The sequence below is a fragment of the Salvia hispanica genome, chromosome 4 (genome assembly GCF_023119035.1).
Source record: "Salvia hispanica cultivar TCC Black 2014 chromosome 4, UniMelb_Shisp_WGS_1.0, whole genome shotgun sequence".
NCBI lineage: Eukaryota > Viridiplantae > Streptophyta > Magnoliopsida > Lamiales > Lamiaceae > Salvia > Salvia hispanica.
The window spans coordinates 29,269,946-29,283,167 of NC_062968.1; the positions used below are offsets into that span (position 1 = coordinate 29,269,946).

The following is a 13,222-nucleotide window of genomic DNA, read 5'->3' on the forward strand; positions in this document are numbered from 1 at the left end:
TTACAGTAAAAAAAATAATTGAAAAAAATAATTGAAACTCCCTTAGTTTTATTCTTTATGGTATTTTTTAGTGTAATACTAAAGATAATTTTAATTTAAATTATAATTTTGTGTTGACTTCTTGTTGATCTTTTAATTTGAAATATAAAATTATAAAATATCCTAAATAAAACTAATATAACAAAATCAAATACAATAAGACAACAATCTGACGCTAATTGTGTTTTAACTAATTAGTGTCATTGTATTTACAGTATTAATCAAAATATGTTGATATAAAACTGACATAGTTTTACTGGGAAATATTTTATAGTATCAGTTTCAATTTTAACCATCATAGGCCAATTGAGTAAATTGAAGATAAATTAGAATTAAAATTAATAACTATCTATTGCAATTAATAAGCTATAATTGTGATTTTAAATAACAAGGTATTAATATCACATTAATTTATAATAATATTAGTTAAAATGTTTTTTAATGAAAATTTTAATTGCTAAAAATTACTATTCAACAAAGTATTACTATATAAAAATAATCACTATTCAACAAATTGATAATTAATTTTATTTCATTAACGGCGGTGTGGACAGTAGAGTAGTGCAAATATATTAACTTAAGTCATTGATCAAATCAGTTATGGATACTACCACCACAAGTGTTGTAAGAAAAAAATAGTAAGCAAATGGAAGTTTAATTGATAAAGAAAGGATTGCTGTTTTAATTAGTGCAGCAGGCGGTGCAATAATATTTGGATAGAGTTTGCAAAAGCTGTTAGAAACGTCGACGTTTTGGGAGCACAGCATCCCCTGCTGTGTTTCCACCACAGCAGGGGATCCACTCCCCATGCGTTGTTTGTTCAACTACTTATTTTCTTCTTTAATTATAAAGTGTATGGAGTACTAATACTATACTAGTACTACTAGTAATACCCATTACTCATACAAATTACGTACATTACAACTTGCAAAATAAAAAAGGTTTATACTGAGTAGTCCTATAAAAGTATTGAGTAAGAACTTTTAATAAATGCAAGAGAAGGTGTATTGAAAAGTTTAAAAAGGTTTATACTGAGTAGTCCTATAAAAGTATTGACTAAGAACTTTTAATAAATGCAAGAGAAGGTGTATTGAAAAATTTAATGGAACGTGAATTATATTTTTATAATATTATTAATTTTATAATAAAATGTAAGTGGATAACAGGAATAAGAGAGAGTAAAAATTAAATTAAAACATATGGGCTATGGCACATGGGGATTAAGGTCGCTATTAATTATGCATCCTATGTAGAAGTAACAAACAATTAACTCGGATGTTTTCAATAAATTAATTATGATGTGAAAGATCAGATAACACTGCCGTCTACATAACATACCTAAACAAATATCTCAACTGATCTTGATTTCACTTGTTTGAAATAATTTTCTTGAGCATAAGAAAAACACTCATTTAAGAAGTCCCCATTTACTAGTTGGATTCTATAAATAGTAATCGGTTCCGTATACCGTACTTATTTCACTAATCTTTTTTCTTACTCGTATTTTATTACTTCCTCCGTCTCGATTAAGAGTCACACTTTGACCGGACAAGAGTTTTAAAAAATGTAAAGAAAAATTAGTTGAAAAAGTTAGTGGGATGTGAGACCCATTTTTTATATTGGTTTTATAATAAAATGTGAGTGAATTGAGTTACTGAAATGTGAGACCTACTTATTATTTATGATAAAAATGAAGTGTGACTCTTAGTTGAGTATGGACCGAAATGCAAAAGTGTGACTCTTAATCAGGGACAGAGAGAGTATAAAACTATATAAAAGGAAGACGCCACGCTCTACTATTTTTTTTCACCAACTTTTATTTACATTTCTTAAATTTCGTGTCGAACTCAAATAGAACTTCTAAAGTGAGACAGAGGAAGCATTTTTTAACAATAAAATTAAGTTTTTATTATTATAAAAATCATAAAATGGAAATATGACAATCAATTTCTTAATATTAGAGCATACACAAGAGTTGGGGGAGAGCTGGGTTCGTGCCATTGGCACTGCACGCGACAAGCTTGTCGTTGTGCTCGTGCCAGAACGAGCAAGCTCTTAGCTAAGAGCGCAGCTGTTGGGCAAGAGCACAAGCGCCCAACCCACGTGGCGTGGCGTGGGCTGGGCGTGACGCCCACTCCCCTGAGTGGGTGTTGTTTTTATCCGTTTAATTTATTTTTAAAAATACTTTTTGAAAAAGTTTAGAAAAAATTGCAGGAAAAAAAAATTCCACTTCCCTATTTCTTTCAATTTTTTTTTTGTTTTTCATTTTTTAATCTCCGTTTCATCCTAATTAAATGTCTTCATTCGTCACACAATTTTTCACATCAAACCAAATTATCTCTCAGACATTTTTCTCATTTCAAGTATGTTTAAAGGAAGGGGGTGAGACGGGCCAAACCAAACGACCTCCGATTCTTCCACAACTATTTTATTTGGAATGGTGTACGTTGTTACAACGATCGACACTTCCCGTATGTCGCTGTCCAAATGAGCGACACATCAACAAACAATTGCACTCCTCATGTCTTGTTTGAACATGCAGTTACCGCCACCGCCGCGGGTAGAGTGATTTTTTAACTATGATTTTTAAATTATGTTAATTTTTAATGTGATTTTTAATTTTTAGGATTTAAATTATGTAAGTTTTCAATTTTTAGGGATTTGTAATGTCATTTTCGGGTTTAGTAATTGTAGTTTTAAAATTAAAAAATATAACAATGAGACCATAAATAATGAAGAACATGATCTTGAGAAAGCGTATAGTTGTGGGTGTTGTGTCTTAGAGCATCCACAATGAGGTGAACGATGCATCGTCTGCCACTGCAGATGGTCGCCCTAATCCTCGCCCATAGTCCGCGGACGATGTATAGTCTATGCTATAGTCCACCCACTACAAACACCTGGGCTATAGCCCGGACTATGATTTTCTATTTTTTTTATTTTTTAATCTTATTTTTCACTCTATAAATACACCATATTTTATCTTCATTTCTCACGCCTTCCAATCTCTTCCCCAATTCACTTCTCATCAGAGAAATTTGATCGTGTAACCGTTGAAATTGTAGTTTTTTCAGTATTTCGCGTGGTACCTTTTCAGCTTTTTAATAAAACAAAGATTTTCATAGTGTGGTCTTAAATTTATGTATATTTCATTATTTTATTATATTCAAAAATTAAAAAAATAAAAATAAATATAAATTTTTTGTTAAAAAGATAGGACGGGTTATAGTCCGCTTCACTACGAGGGGAAGAGGTAGGACTGGCGGACTATAATTTGACCCATTGTGATTGTTCTTAGTGAAGATCAAAGAATAAAATATATATAATATTAGACTATATCCATAAATAGTGAAGAGCATAATCTGCTGTCTCCACGGAGAGAACAATTATACATGCTCTTAGAATCATTATATATATAAAATCAATTAAGTAATATTAAATATGCATTTAAGTAGATGGAGTGTGACATTTCTCTAGACTTAAATGGCATATAAGTTTAAAAAACTTTTAATCAAACAACGTAGGACAGAGTTTTTATTTAAAATAAAAAATATTTAATGGTTTAATAAACTTTTTTCCTCTTTAATCACACAATGTATGAAAAAAGTTCATTTTACAAATTCGAGCAATATACTCATGTTAAAAAAAATATATCAAAAATATACCACTATTAAATGTATTTATTCTATTAATATTTTATTTTATTTTGTGGTTCTGTTTGAAATTGAATAGTTTTCGTGAGTTGGATGTGCTGAATAGGTGCCACGTGGCGACTGAGTATTGCATATTAATGGAGGCTCTTGTGCACGTGATCTGCACTCAGATTGTGTCAGTGTCGCCCTAACCTACCTATGCATGCCTTTTCTCTATTTCCACTTTCATCCCTACTTCTAATATTCTTTTTTGTTTTCTTTTTCAAATATTACTAATACTCTCCCATTTCCATGTTTATTTTGGTATCGAGAATTCGAGATAGAAAAGTGGAGCAAGACATTTAAGGATGATCTATTGCTAACAAATAATGTTACCTAGATTATATTTTTAATTAAGTAAATTAATAAATAAAATTAGAGAGTATTAATGTCAATTTTTTCTTATTAAAATCATCTTAAAACTTCAAATTTACGTAACTCTCTCGATTTAAATTATTTTTTTCGTAAAAAATATATCAAATTAAAGATAATTTATAAGGATTCCAACGAGATGTCAATTGTATAAGGATTCCAACGAGATCTCAATTGCATATGTTCCAACGACGTTCGAATGATGAAATTTGATATTTTTTATTTTAGTTTTCGTAAATGTTGATAACCAGATTTTTATCAACAAATATATCAAAAAATCTCAAATAAAACCATGTAAAAATCTCAATAAATATGTGTTGATATTCTTATGTCATATTGTTGATATTTGTAATATACTATTTTGATATAAAAAAACATTCACAAAAATTATCATATGATAGCATAATGACGGTATTACCCTTTTATTGATATTTTGTCTACTATTTATTGAGATTCGTAAGATTTAATCTCATCCACTCATTTTAAAATCTAAGGACGGAGATTTGATCTTGATTTTGGATTATGGTACTATAAGCATTAGAATATGACCCAAATATTTAGTACAGTATGTTAAATGAAAGAAAAATAAAGTATGGGAAAAATAAAGTTAATGAGTTGAAATAAAATAAAATAAAATAAAGAATTAAACAGAAAAATGATACTAGTATTTTTTTTTCTGAAAATATAAATAACTCAATTATATTAGAATGTTCCAAAATAAAAAAATATTGTTAGACGTTTATATTTTTTAGATTATTCTGAGAAAAAGATCGTGCTTAAGTATATTGTAAGAACTTTTTCACGTCTCAATTAGAGGCAAGTGGAAATTATTAATCGTAAATTCGTAACTGTGATTCTCATGTATCTGCACAAAGGATTAAAAATCACTAATATTAGAAGGAAATCCAAATGAGTGAATTACATAAATGGTACTTGATCTTTCACTTTCGCACGTAAATAGTACCTGGTCTTTATTTTATATCGTTTTTAGTACCTATAAATCACATTTTTGGTACCTGATGCAATTTTCTTCCCAAATTGCCCTTTAAACAAATATATGTTTCCATTTATGCCATAAAGGGTATTTTGGGCAAACATAAAATTAGTACCAAAAGTGATATTATAATATCTTCTCTCATTCTCCTAATTCTTTATACTATTATTATTAATCAATATTAATATTAATATTCATTGTTAATATTATACTTAAATATAATTATAGTTATAATTAATTATATCTAATTATTATTGTTATAATACTAAAAATTGATAGTAATTAATAAATAATTGTAGTATAATTATGTAAATTATGAATCACATGATATTATGTAATAATAATTATTATTATTTTACATTAAATTAATAACTAATCAATATAGATTATTATTGTTATAATACTAAAAAATTATAGTAATTAATAAATAATTATAGTATAATTATATAAATTATGAATCACATAATATTATGTAATAATAATAATTATTATTTTACATTAAATTAGTAACTACTCAATATAACATTAATAAAAATTTAACATTGTGAATTGTATTCATAATGATATAAAAAGTTGAATATTTTTAGTTAGGTGTTTCAACCTTAAAATGAGTATAAAATAATTTAATAAAAAATATTCAATTTATTTAATTACTTTAAATAATTAATTTAATTAAGTATTTTATTTTTTGTTTATATTACGAATGCAATTAGATGTATGTATAAACCACTAAAAAGAAAGAAGAAAAAAGAAGGAAGAAGAAACATAAACTAAGGAGAAAAAAGATAAAAGAAAGGAAGATAAAATACTAAAAAGAAAGAAGAAAATGAAGAAAAAAGAAAGAAGAAGAAACTAAAGAAGAAAAAGAGAAATAAGAAAGGAAGAAAAAATAATCACATATTTGGTACTTTTTAATGAAAATTTTCAAAAATATCCTCCATGAAAAAAATCACATATTTGGTACTTAGGATATTTTTATCACTGGGTACCAAAAACGATATAAAATAAAGATCAAGTATCATTTATATGCGAAAGTGAAAGATCAGGTACCATTTATGTAGTTCACTCGATCCAAATTGATAGACCTATATTTATATGTACATCAGTACATGTTTTCAAAATTCTATATTTGGTTGGTTCTTTTGTCAAGGAAAGGTAACAAAAAAATCTGAAAAAGAAAGTTGTCATTGTTTAAGATTCTGATTTTCTAACTCCTTTTACTAGAATGGGAAAAGTTTTTACTACTGGATTTTAATTTGTTAGTATATGGAGTAGTATTTTTTTTCAATTTTTCAGTGGGTTAACGAAACCATGTTCACCCATAATGATATGGTTAAAGATTAAAACAAGGTATTTTTTGATACCTTTGGTCTTAAAGTAGTAATCCTCCATTCTAAAAAAAACGACCTATTTCTTGTGCGGTACGGAAATTTATGCAATTTTATTTTATGTTTGAAGTGAAGTAAAATAAGAGAGATGGAATAAAATAGAGAAAAAATATTTTTACTTTTAGTAATGAGTCATTTTGATTGAGACAAATCAAAAAGAAAAGTGAGTCATCTTCAAATGGATGGAGGGAGTATATCACAAGGTGTTTATCTAAAAAATCAAATAAATGCGAATAAAAGTACGCAGGTGAATTAATTTGTTTGGCATGTATGTTGATGTCCATTTAATTAGATGATTGAGTCGTATACTATTGTTTGGCTGAATAGATTAGGACCAATACTTAATCTCTAACAATATAACATAAAATTAGTCTTGATTTATGACTCTAGTCTTCGCATGTGACAATATTAATCTCAGTGATCAACACAATTAAATTTTGAGAAAGTTTAATCTTTAACAACCAAACAACCCCCAAGTCTAGTACGAAATAAAACGTAATTTGTCATTTATATAGTTCTAGCCGTCCTTTAAAAGCCCTTATTCTATTTGGGTATTCTATACTCAAAACGACACATTATTTTTATCGAGATATTTCATCCGAAATAACACATTTCAAAAATGGAATCATCACTCTCTGTTTGATTTAATATCCAATATAAGAGAATGCTACATATCACGAATTGCATCCAAGCATAAAAATGAATTGAACTAATAATACTAACAGAAGCAAACGCAGTCTTTAAATAGCACACATAATCAAGTTCGATAAGAAATGCACTTTACAAACTAATAGTAGTATTTGATAAGTAAATACACAAAACAGCATCCACACTCTACACCACACAATAAGTAGAGTATCACATTACAAGCTTCACAACAAATTTTGTAGCAATGCAATATAACAACCAGACATAGCACCTGCCAACGATCCGCTATCCAAAAACCAACAATAGATATACGACTTACCGCACCTTGGCAAGAAGCCTACAGCGAGTTACAATGTCACCACACACTGCTGGACTGGAACGGATCATTTCATGTCGAGTATTATTTCTTGCTTTGATTTTTTTGGACAGCTCTTGGAGCTGCACGTAAGTTCGCCAATGTCATGTTTAATATCAACAGCGTGATCAGCGAAACCGGGTAGTAAATATTTTACTATGAAATGCAGGAGTTACAGTAACATGTCTCTACTTATGCAATTGCATCACTCAATTCTTCCAGAGATTAGGCTTTCTAGATACTTAGGAAAAATTACTATGATAGCTAAGAAACAAACAATGTTGAATCGAATAATAAGTATGGAGTCCCAAGAAACAACCCCGTGTCTGAATCCTAATGTAACTCTTAGATGATCACACTATTTGTGATATCAAGCATGATGTGTCCTATGAAGACAAACATAACAATCTTCGACGATCAAACCATATGACACACTAAGACAATCCTAAAAGTGAATTTCTCAGAACAGTTTCTGAAAGCCAATTTAGACTTACCAGATATTTTAATCAAATATAACGTTCCATGGATTTAGAGCTAAAGAATGAAAAATTAACCTGTCTACGACAGTAACGAATATTTTTTAGAATTTGATCATGAGGGTCCCTCCACCAATCGACTTTCATATTTATACATGAAAGCCACTAAGTGGCAGGAATATCTAGATTTACGACATGATTTTCTCGTTGATGATTAATCAATTGATCTTGTATACATTCGTGAATATGAGAAAAGTTGAACAGCGCAAGATTCTATCAAAACTATGAACAAAAGATAAACTTACCTAGCCCAATTGCATCCGAACTCTTCATGATCCTCAGCCTCTTACACGTGTCAATAAACATCCTATAAGCAAAGCAGAGTGATGCCACATTACACAAATTACTATAGAGTCTTAAGGTTCAAACAATTTTCATGTTTCAAAACAACTTAAATGTAAAAATAACCAGAACACTATCCTAGGCCTTGACAATTGAACAACCAGAATCATATTTTAGACTTCACCAATCGAATATCCAGAACAGTATATCCATGGCCTGACTCCATTCACTACCTTGCAGTAACACATGACACAAAGTACAGGCAGTTCTTAGTACCAATCGAGGCTGCAGCTAATATCCAAGAAGACCAACTATAATTGGTTGTACATTAAATATGGAGTATTGCAGCTCATAAAACCTTATGTTCAAGCAAGGCAAAATAGTTATCAGGGATTCTAGTATTATGAGGTGATATTAGATTATATATCAAGCATAAAACTTCACTTTTTATGACGCATAATGATAATGAGTAGAAGCTGTAACTCCATCATAGGGCAAACTTCACAATTTCTTTCTAAAGCATTTACCATCTACAACCATATATCTTAGGAAATCAATTTAGAGGTGCATTAGGTCTTGAAATAATGTGCAGAACTACCAAATTAGACTCATCAACATATGGTATCATGTAAACTGGCAGATGAAAGCCAATTAAAACAACTAGAAAACAGGTGGTTGGATCTTACTCCCAAGGAACATCGCCAACAAGCATCCAGTCGCCATCTTTATCCTCGTAAGTTAGAACATATTCAGATCCATTTAGCAAGTCCTTCAATTTGCTCTCACTCATCATCTCACCCCCAGAAACTCCATGGGAACCATACTGGCCTGTATCATACAATGACAGTGACTTTTCCTTCTAGAAAGAACTTAAATAGCGGTATTAACTATTAAAGAATCGACCCATACAGCAACATAACTCACCTATCGTAAAGCAGCTGAACATTTTCTCAAGAGCAGATGAGAGTCCCTGGTAGGCAGAGTAAGTTCTGAGATCGACCTTCCTTAGGTATGGGGCACCATCCATGCTCACTTTCACAAAGGATGCACCATTTGATGCCTTACCATCTACCTCTTCATTGTTCTTTGAGGTCGATGCCAGAGTATTTTTTCTGAACTGTCTGACAGGTGGCCAACCAACAACTTGTGCCCTGGCAGACGAGTATGAGATCAAGAAATGTAATCACAAATTTTATATCTCAAAGACAAAGTATACAGTACTTTTCCTACCATCTATTAAGACTTACTTGGGAGCAGGGGCACTAGCATAGTTATTATTTGCAGCAGTAAAATGACCCGGGCGGCTCTCAGTAGGAGCACGAGGCATCTCTAGCGCAGCACCTTGGTATATCGCGTCTTTCACCTTAGTTGGTTGTGCTGGAGAGACGTCTTTTGAAGCTTTGACATTGGGGTTCAAGGAAGGCATAGGAGAGAGTACAGCATCAACTTCCGAAGCGGAGAGGTGCTTCCCCTACATGACAGGTTCAGGATTTACAATACAAATCAGGGAATAGAATAGGAATTGATAAATTACACTTCCCCAATCACCTCTGAGGTTCCATTCATGGCATCAGAAAACCCTCTTTTGTTTCCTGTAACAAGTGATTTCAAGGGATGAAGAGGAAACAACAGCTTCTCATCGATTGCAGCAGAACTCACGGGACAATGCTCTGAACCCCTCCCCAGAGACAGGGATCCCGGGGGCCCAAGCCTTAGTTCTGTGGCCTTTAAGTTGAGACCACTCGGACTGTATTCTGACGTGTTGGATAATGGCGAGCTATCAACGGATGAACAGTCAGATAACCCCATGTAGTTACGCTCTTTGAGTTCTGATCCATTTTGGCAGACACTTTCTAAGGAGGAGGAAGAATCCAGCAAGGTAATGTTGCTTTGGTACTCGTCCCCACCAACACCGAGCAGAGGCGCAGACATCAAGATTTATGCAGTAGTCTAGTTATAAACTCAGTAAAACTACAAATAATATAAGATCACATCAGATTTATTCCCTTCTCGATGAAAACAGAAAACTCACACAGCTCAGACTTAAATGCAACAAGTTATTATGATCCGGAATTTCATTAATTCAAACCAAAACTAACACTGCATTAGACAACAACAAAGTATCAAAATCCCAAAATCCTACTCTGGCATAGCATAACCATGAATGTGCTTAAAATGATCGTCGTTTCGCAGTCTCTCCTAGAGTACGACAATGTATTCAATCTACCAAACCATCGCCATGAAAGCTTTTAGCTCCAGAACCATGCCAACACCTTCATATACTAACACAGATGAAACAGAAAACCGAGCACTTTCAATGGTTAATTATTGCTGTATTTTTGTTGAAAATTAAATGCATTAATTAAATCTAACAGCTCACTCCCTTAAAGGAAATCATCAAAACAAAGACGCCACAGCAGATTTTGACCAAATGAAACCAAAACCTACTACTTCAGAGAAAATGCACAAATTAAAACATGTGAAAAATGTTGACAACTATATTCCATAGAAATGCAATGAAACAAAAACAAAAAAAAAAAACACAACAGCGAGACGAAATTGAAGAAGCTAGCATATTAACAACACGCTAAAACACAAAAGGCAGGAAATTTCTGTCGAGAAATAGTGGAATAGAAACATAGGTAGCAAAATATAAACCCCAAAATGAAGCAGCTGATACATAGTAAGGAAGAAATTTACCAGTAAATTAGCAGCAGAGCAGCTCAAAGGAGAGATTCGTACAACGGAGAGAAGAACTATGGACCTTCCATGTGTGACAGAGATAGTAGAGTTGATTTTGGTGTGGGGATAGAGTTATACTCCACATATGAGAGAGAGAGAGAGAGGAGTAATAAAAATGGAGAAATTATACTTTTAATTTTCCCTATGCCGAGAAGACAAACTTAAAAGATAATCCAATTTAGGGCTATCATTTGTTTGTTGATTATATCATGTTTTCAGTTTCTTGCTATTTTCAGTGTTCGTATAATTCCGGTGGATTAGGATAACCGATAACGTGGGAATGTGTATTGTCCCGACTACTTTAATTTTTAATAGTAATTTCGCATAGAATGTTTATCTTTGTTTATACGATTTCTTTTTTATTTACTCTGAATTGCTTTATACCGTATTATTAGCCAGACCTTCTAATGTTTATTTTACTATTTATATTATTATTATTATTATTATTATTATTATTATTATTATTATTATTAAATGGAGTATAAATATCACCATAAGGAGACGTTAATATGCTTGCAAATTTATGAAGGGATTGGTTAGAGTACACACCACTTTTAATATGAGAATATAAATGGATTGGTTAGAATAAAAACCACTTTTAGTACGAGAATATTGTATTTGCAGCAAAAATTAACTTTATCAGAAAAAATTCCCCCTTTCTAGCACTTCTTAATTATATTCAATGTTTTATAATTAATTTATTTTTTTATTTCTACTCTATGAATATTTAGTTTAAACAAAGATTTAATATATGCACTACCTATAATATCGAGACAGATAAAGGCAAATATAACTACTAACTACTTAAAGTTTTCCACTACTCAACATTAATATTCAAAATTTAAGACAAAATTATTCAAAGCCCGTCATCATAGTTGTACCAAACGAAACATAATTGTCAAAATGATGTTTCCCCCATTTAAAAAAAGCATATGATATTTTAAAATAAAATGAAATTAAATGATATAATAAGTGTATAATACTGTATAGTTTGATAATTGGCATAATATGATTTGTAGCTACACGCATGCACAAACATAAAATGGATCCCACAAAAATGCTGTCGGATTGTGTAGCCCACTCAAACCTCAAATTAAATTATCTTATCCTACTCCAATAAATATCAAACACTAATTATTATTTATGGTTTTAAAATTATTTTAATGTCCGTAATCTCTGGTTTTCTTTACCAATTGAGAAAAAGAAACTTAATTAATAGTACTCCATAGGAGTTTCGATTGATTAACTAATATTATTAGATACTTAATCTTGAATTAACAATATTGGCAAATTAATAACGTGACATGTGTTTTGAAGAAAATCATAATAACATTATATTATTACTTTTTATATTTCATAATTATTATTATTTAAAAAATTTCATAACTCATAATAGCATTATATTATTATTTAAGCTTTTAAATTAATTGATCTTTTTACCCATTAAGCTTCTCAATTTAATAGAGAAAAGGAAACTTGGTTAATACTTATGACTTTCTTCACCGAATTGAGGCAAAAGTAATTTTATAAAAGAGCATAGAAAATAGAAAAACCTTGTAACAAAACTTGTGCAAGAAGCCATAGAAAATGATTCAACTTTTTGGAAAGGTGAAAATAATAATGGCTTCCACTTTTTTTTGATTGATAATTTGAAAGTGAAAGAAATACTGTAGTTTTTATTGCATTTGAGAATTAATTGATCATTAAAGTAATTTTTAAAACATACTACTAACATAGAAAAATAGCATTAACTTTACTTCACCGTGATATATATCTAATCTAATATATATGCCAAATAATTGTTATAACTTGACGTATGCTCATTCCTTAGCATTTTTAGTTATTCAACCTTGCTTGATGTTTCACATTCCTAAAAGATTGGTATTCTTTCTAAATTAGGACTTCAAGTATTAGAAATAAAATACTACTACAAATTATCTGAAATGATATCTAATAAATAAGTATTACCACTATGAGCTTAACTCTATACAAAACTATTAACTCGCATGTAGTAGTAGGAGAAATTTTTTATCTTGAATTATAGTAAATGATTGATTTAGCAAATAAATGAGTGGCTAGAATTCGAGTCGTTCAATATGCGCTAGAGAGTTTTCCAAATTCAAAAACTTGTAGTACTCCTATTTAAACAATAGTTTGTTATTTTGGCCTATATT

General features: G+C 30.5%; 1 protein-coding gene across 1 annotated transcript; it reads right to left on the minus strand.

The window, feature by feature from the left end:
* Positions 1-7,204: 7,204 nt before the first annotated feature.
* LOC125221619 (auxin-responsive protein IAA8-like) lies at positions 7,205-11,223 on the minus strand. The gene is made up of 7 exons (XM_048123782.1): positions 11,007-11,223; positions 9,855-10,277; positions 9,554-9,777; positions 9,231-9,457; positions 8,993-9,134; positions 8,270-8,331; positions 7,205-7,571 (listed from the first exon to the last, which is right to left on the minus strand). Exons 2-7 carry the CDS (start codon positions 10,236-10,238, stop codon positions 7,534-7,536), a joined length of 1,077 nt encoding a protein of 358 aa, XP_047979739.1. The 5' UTR covers positions 10,239-10,277; positions 11,007-11,223; the 3' UTR covers positions 7,205-7,533.
* Positions 11,224-13,222: the final 1,999 nt, after the last annotated feature.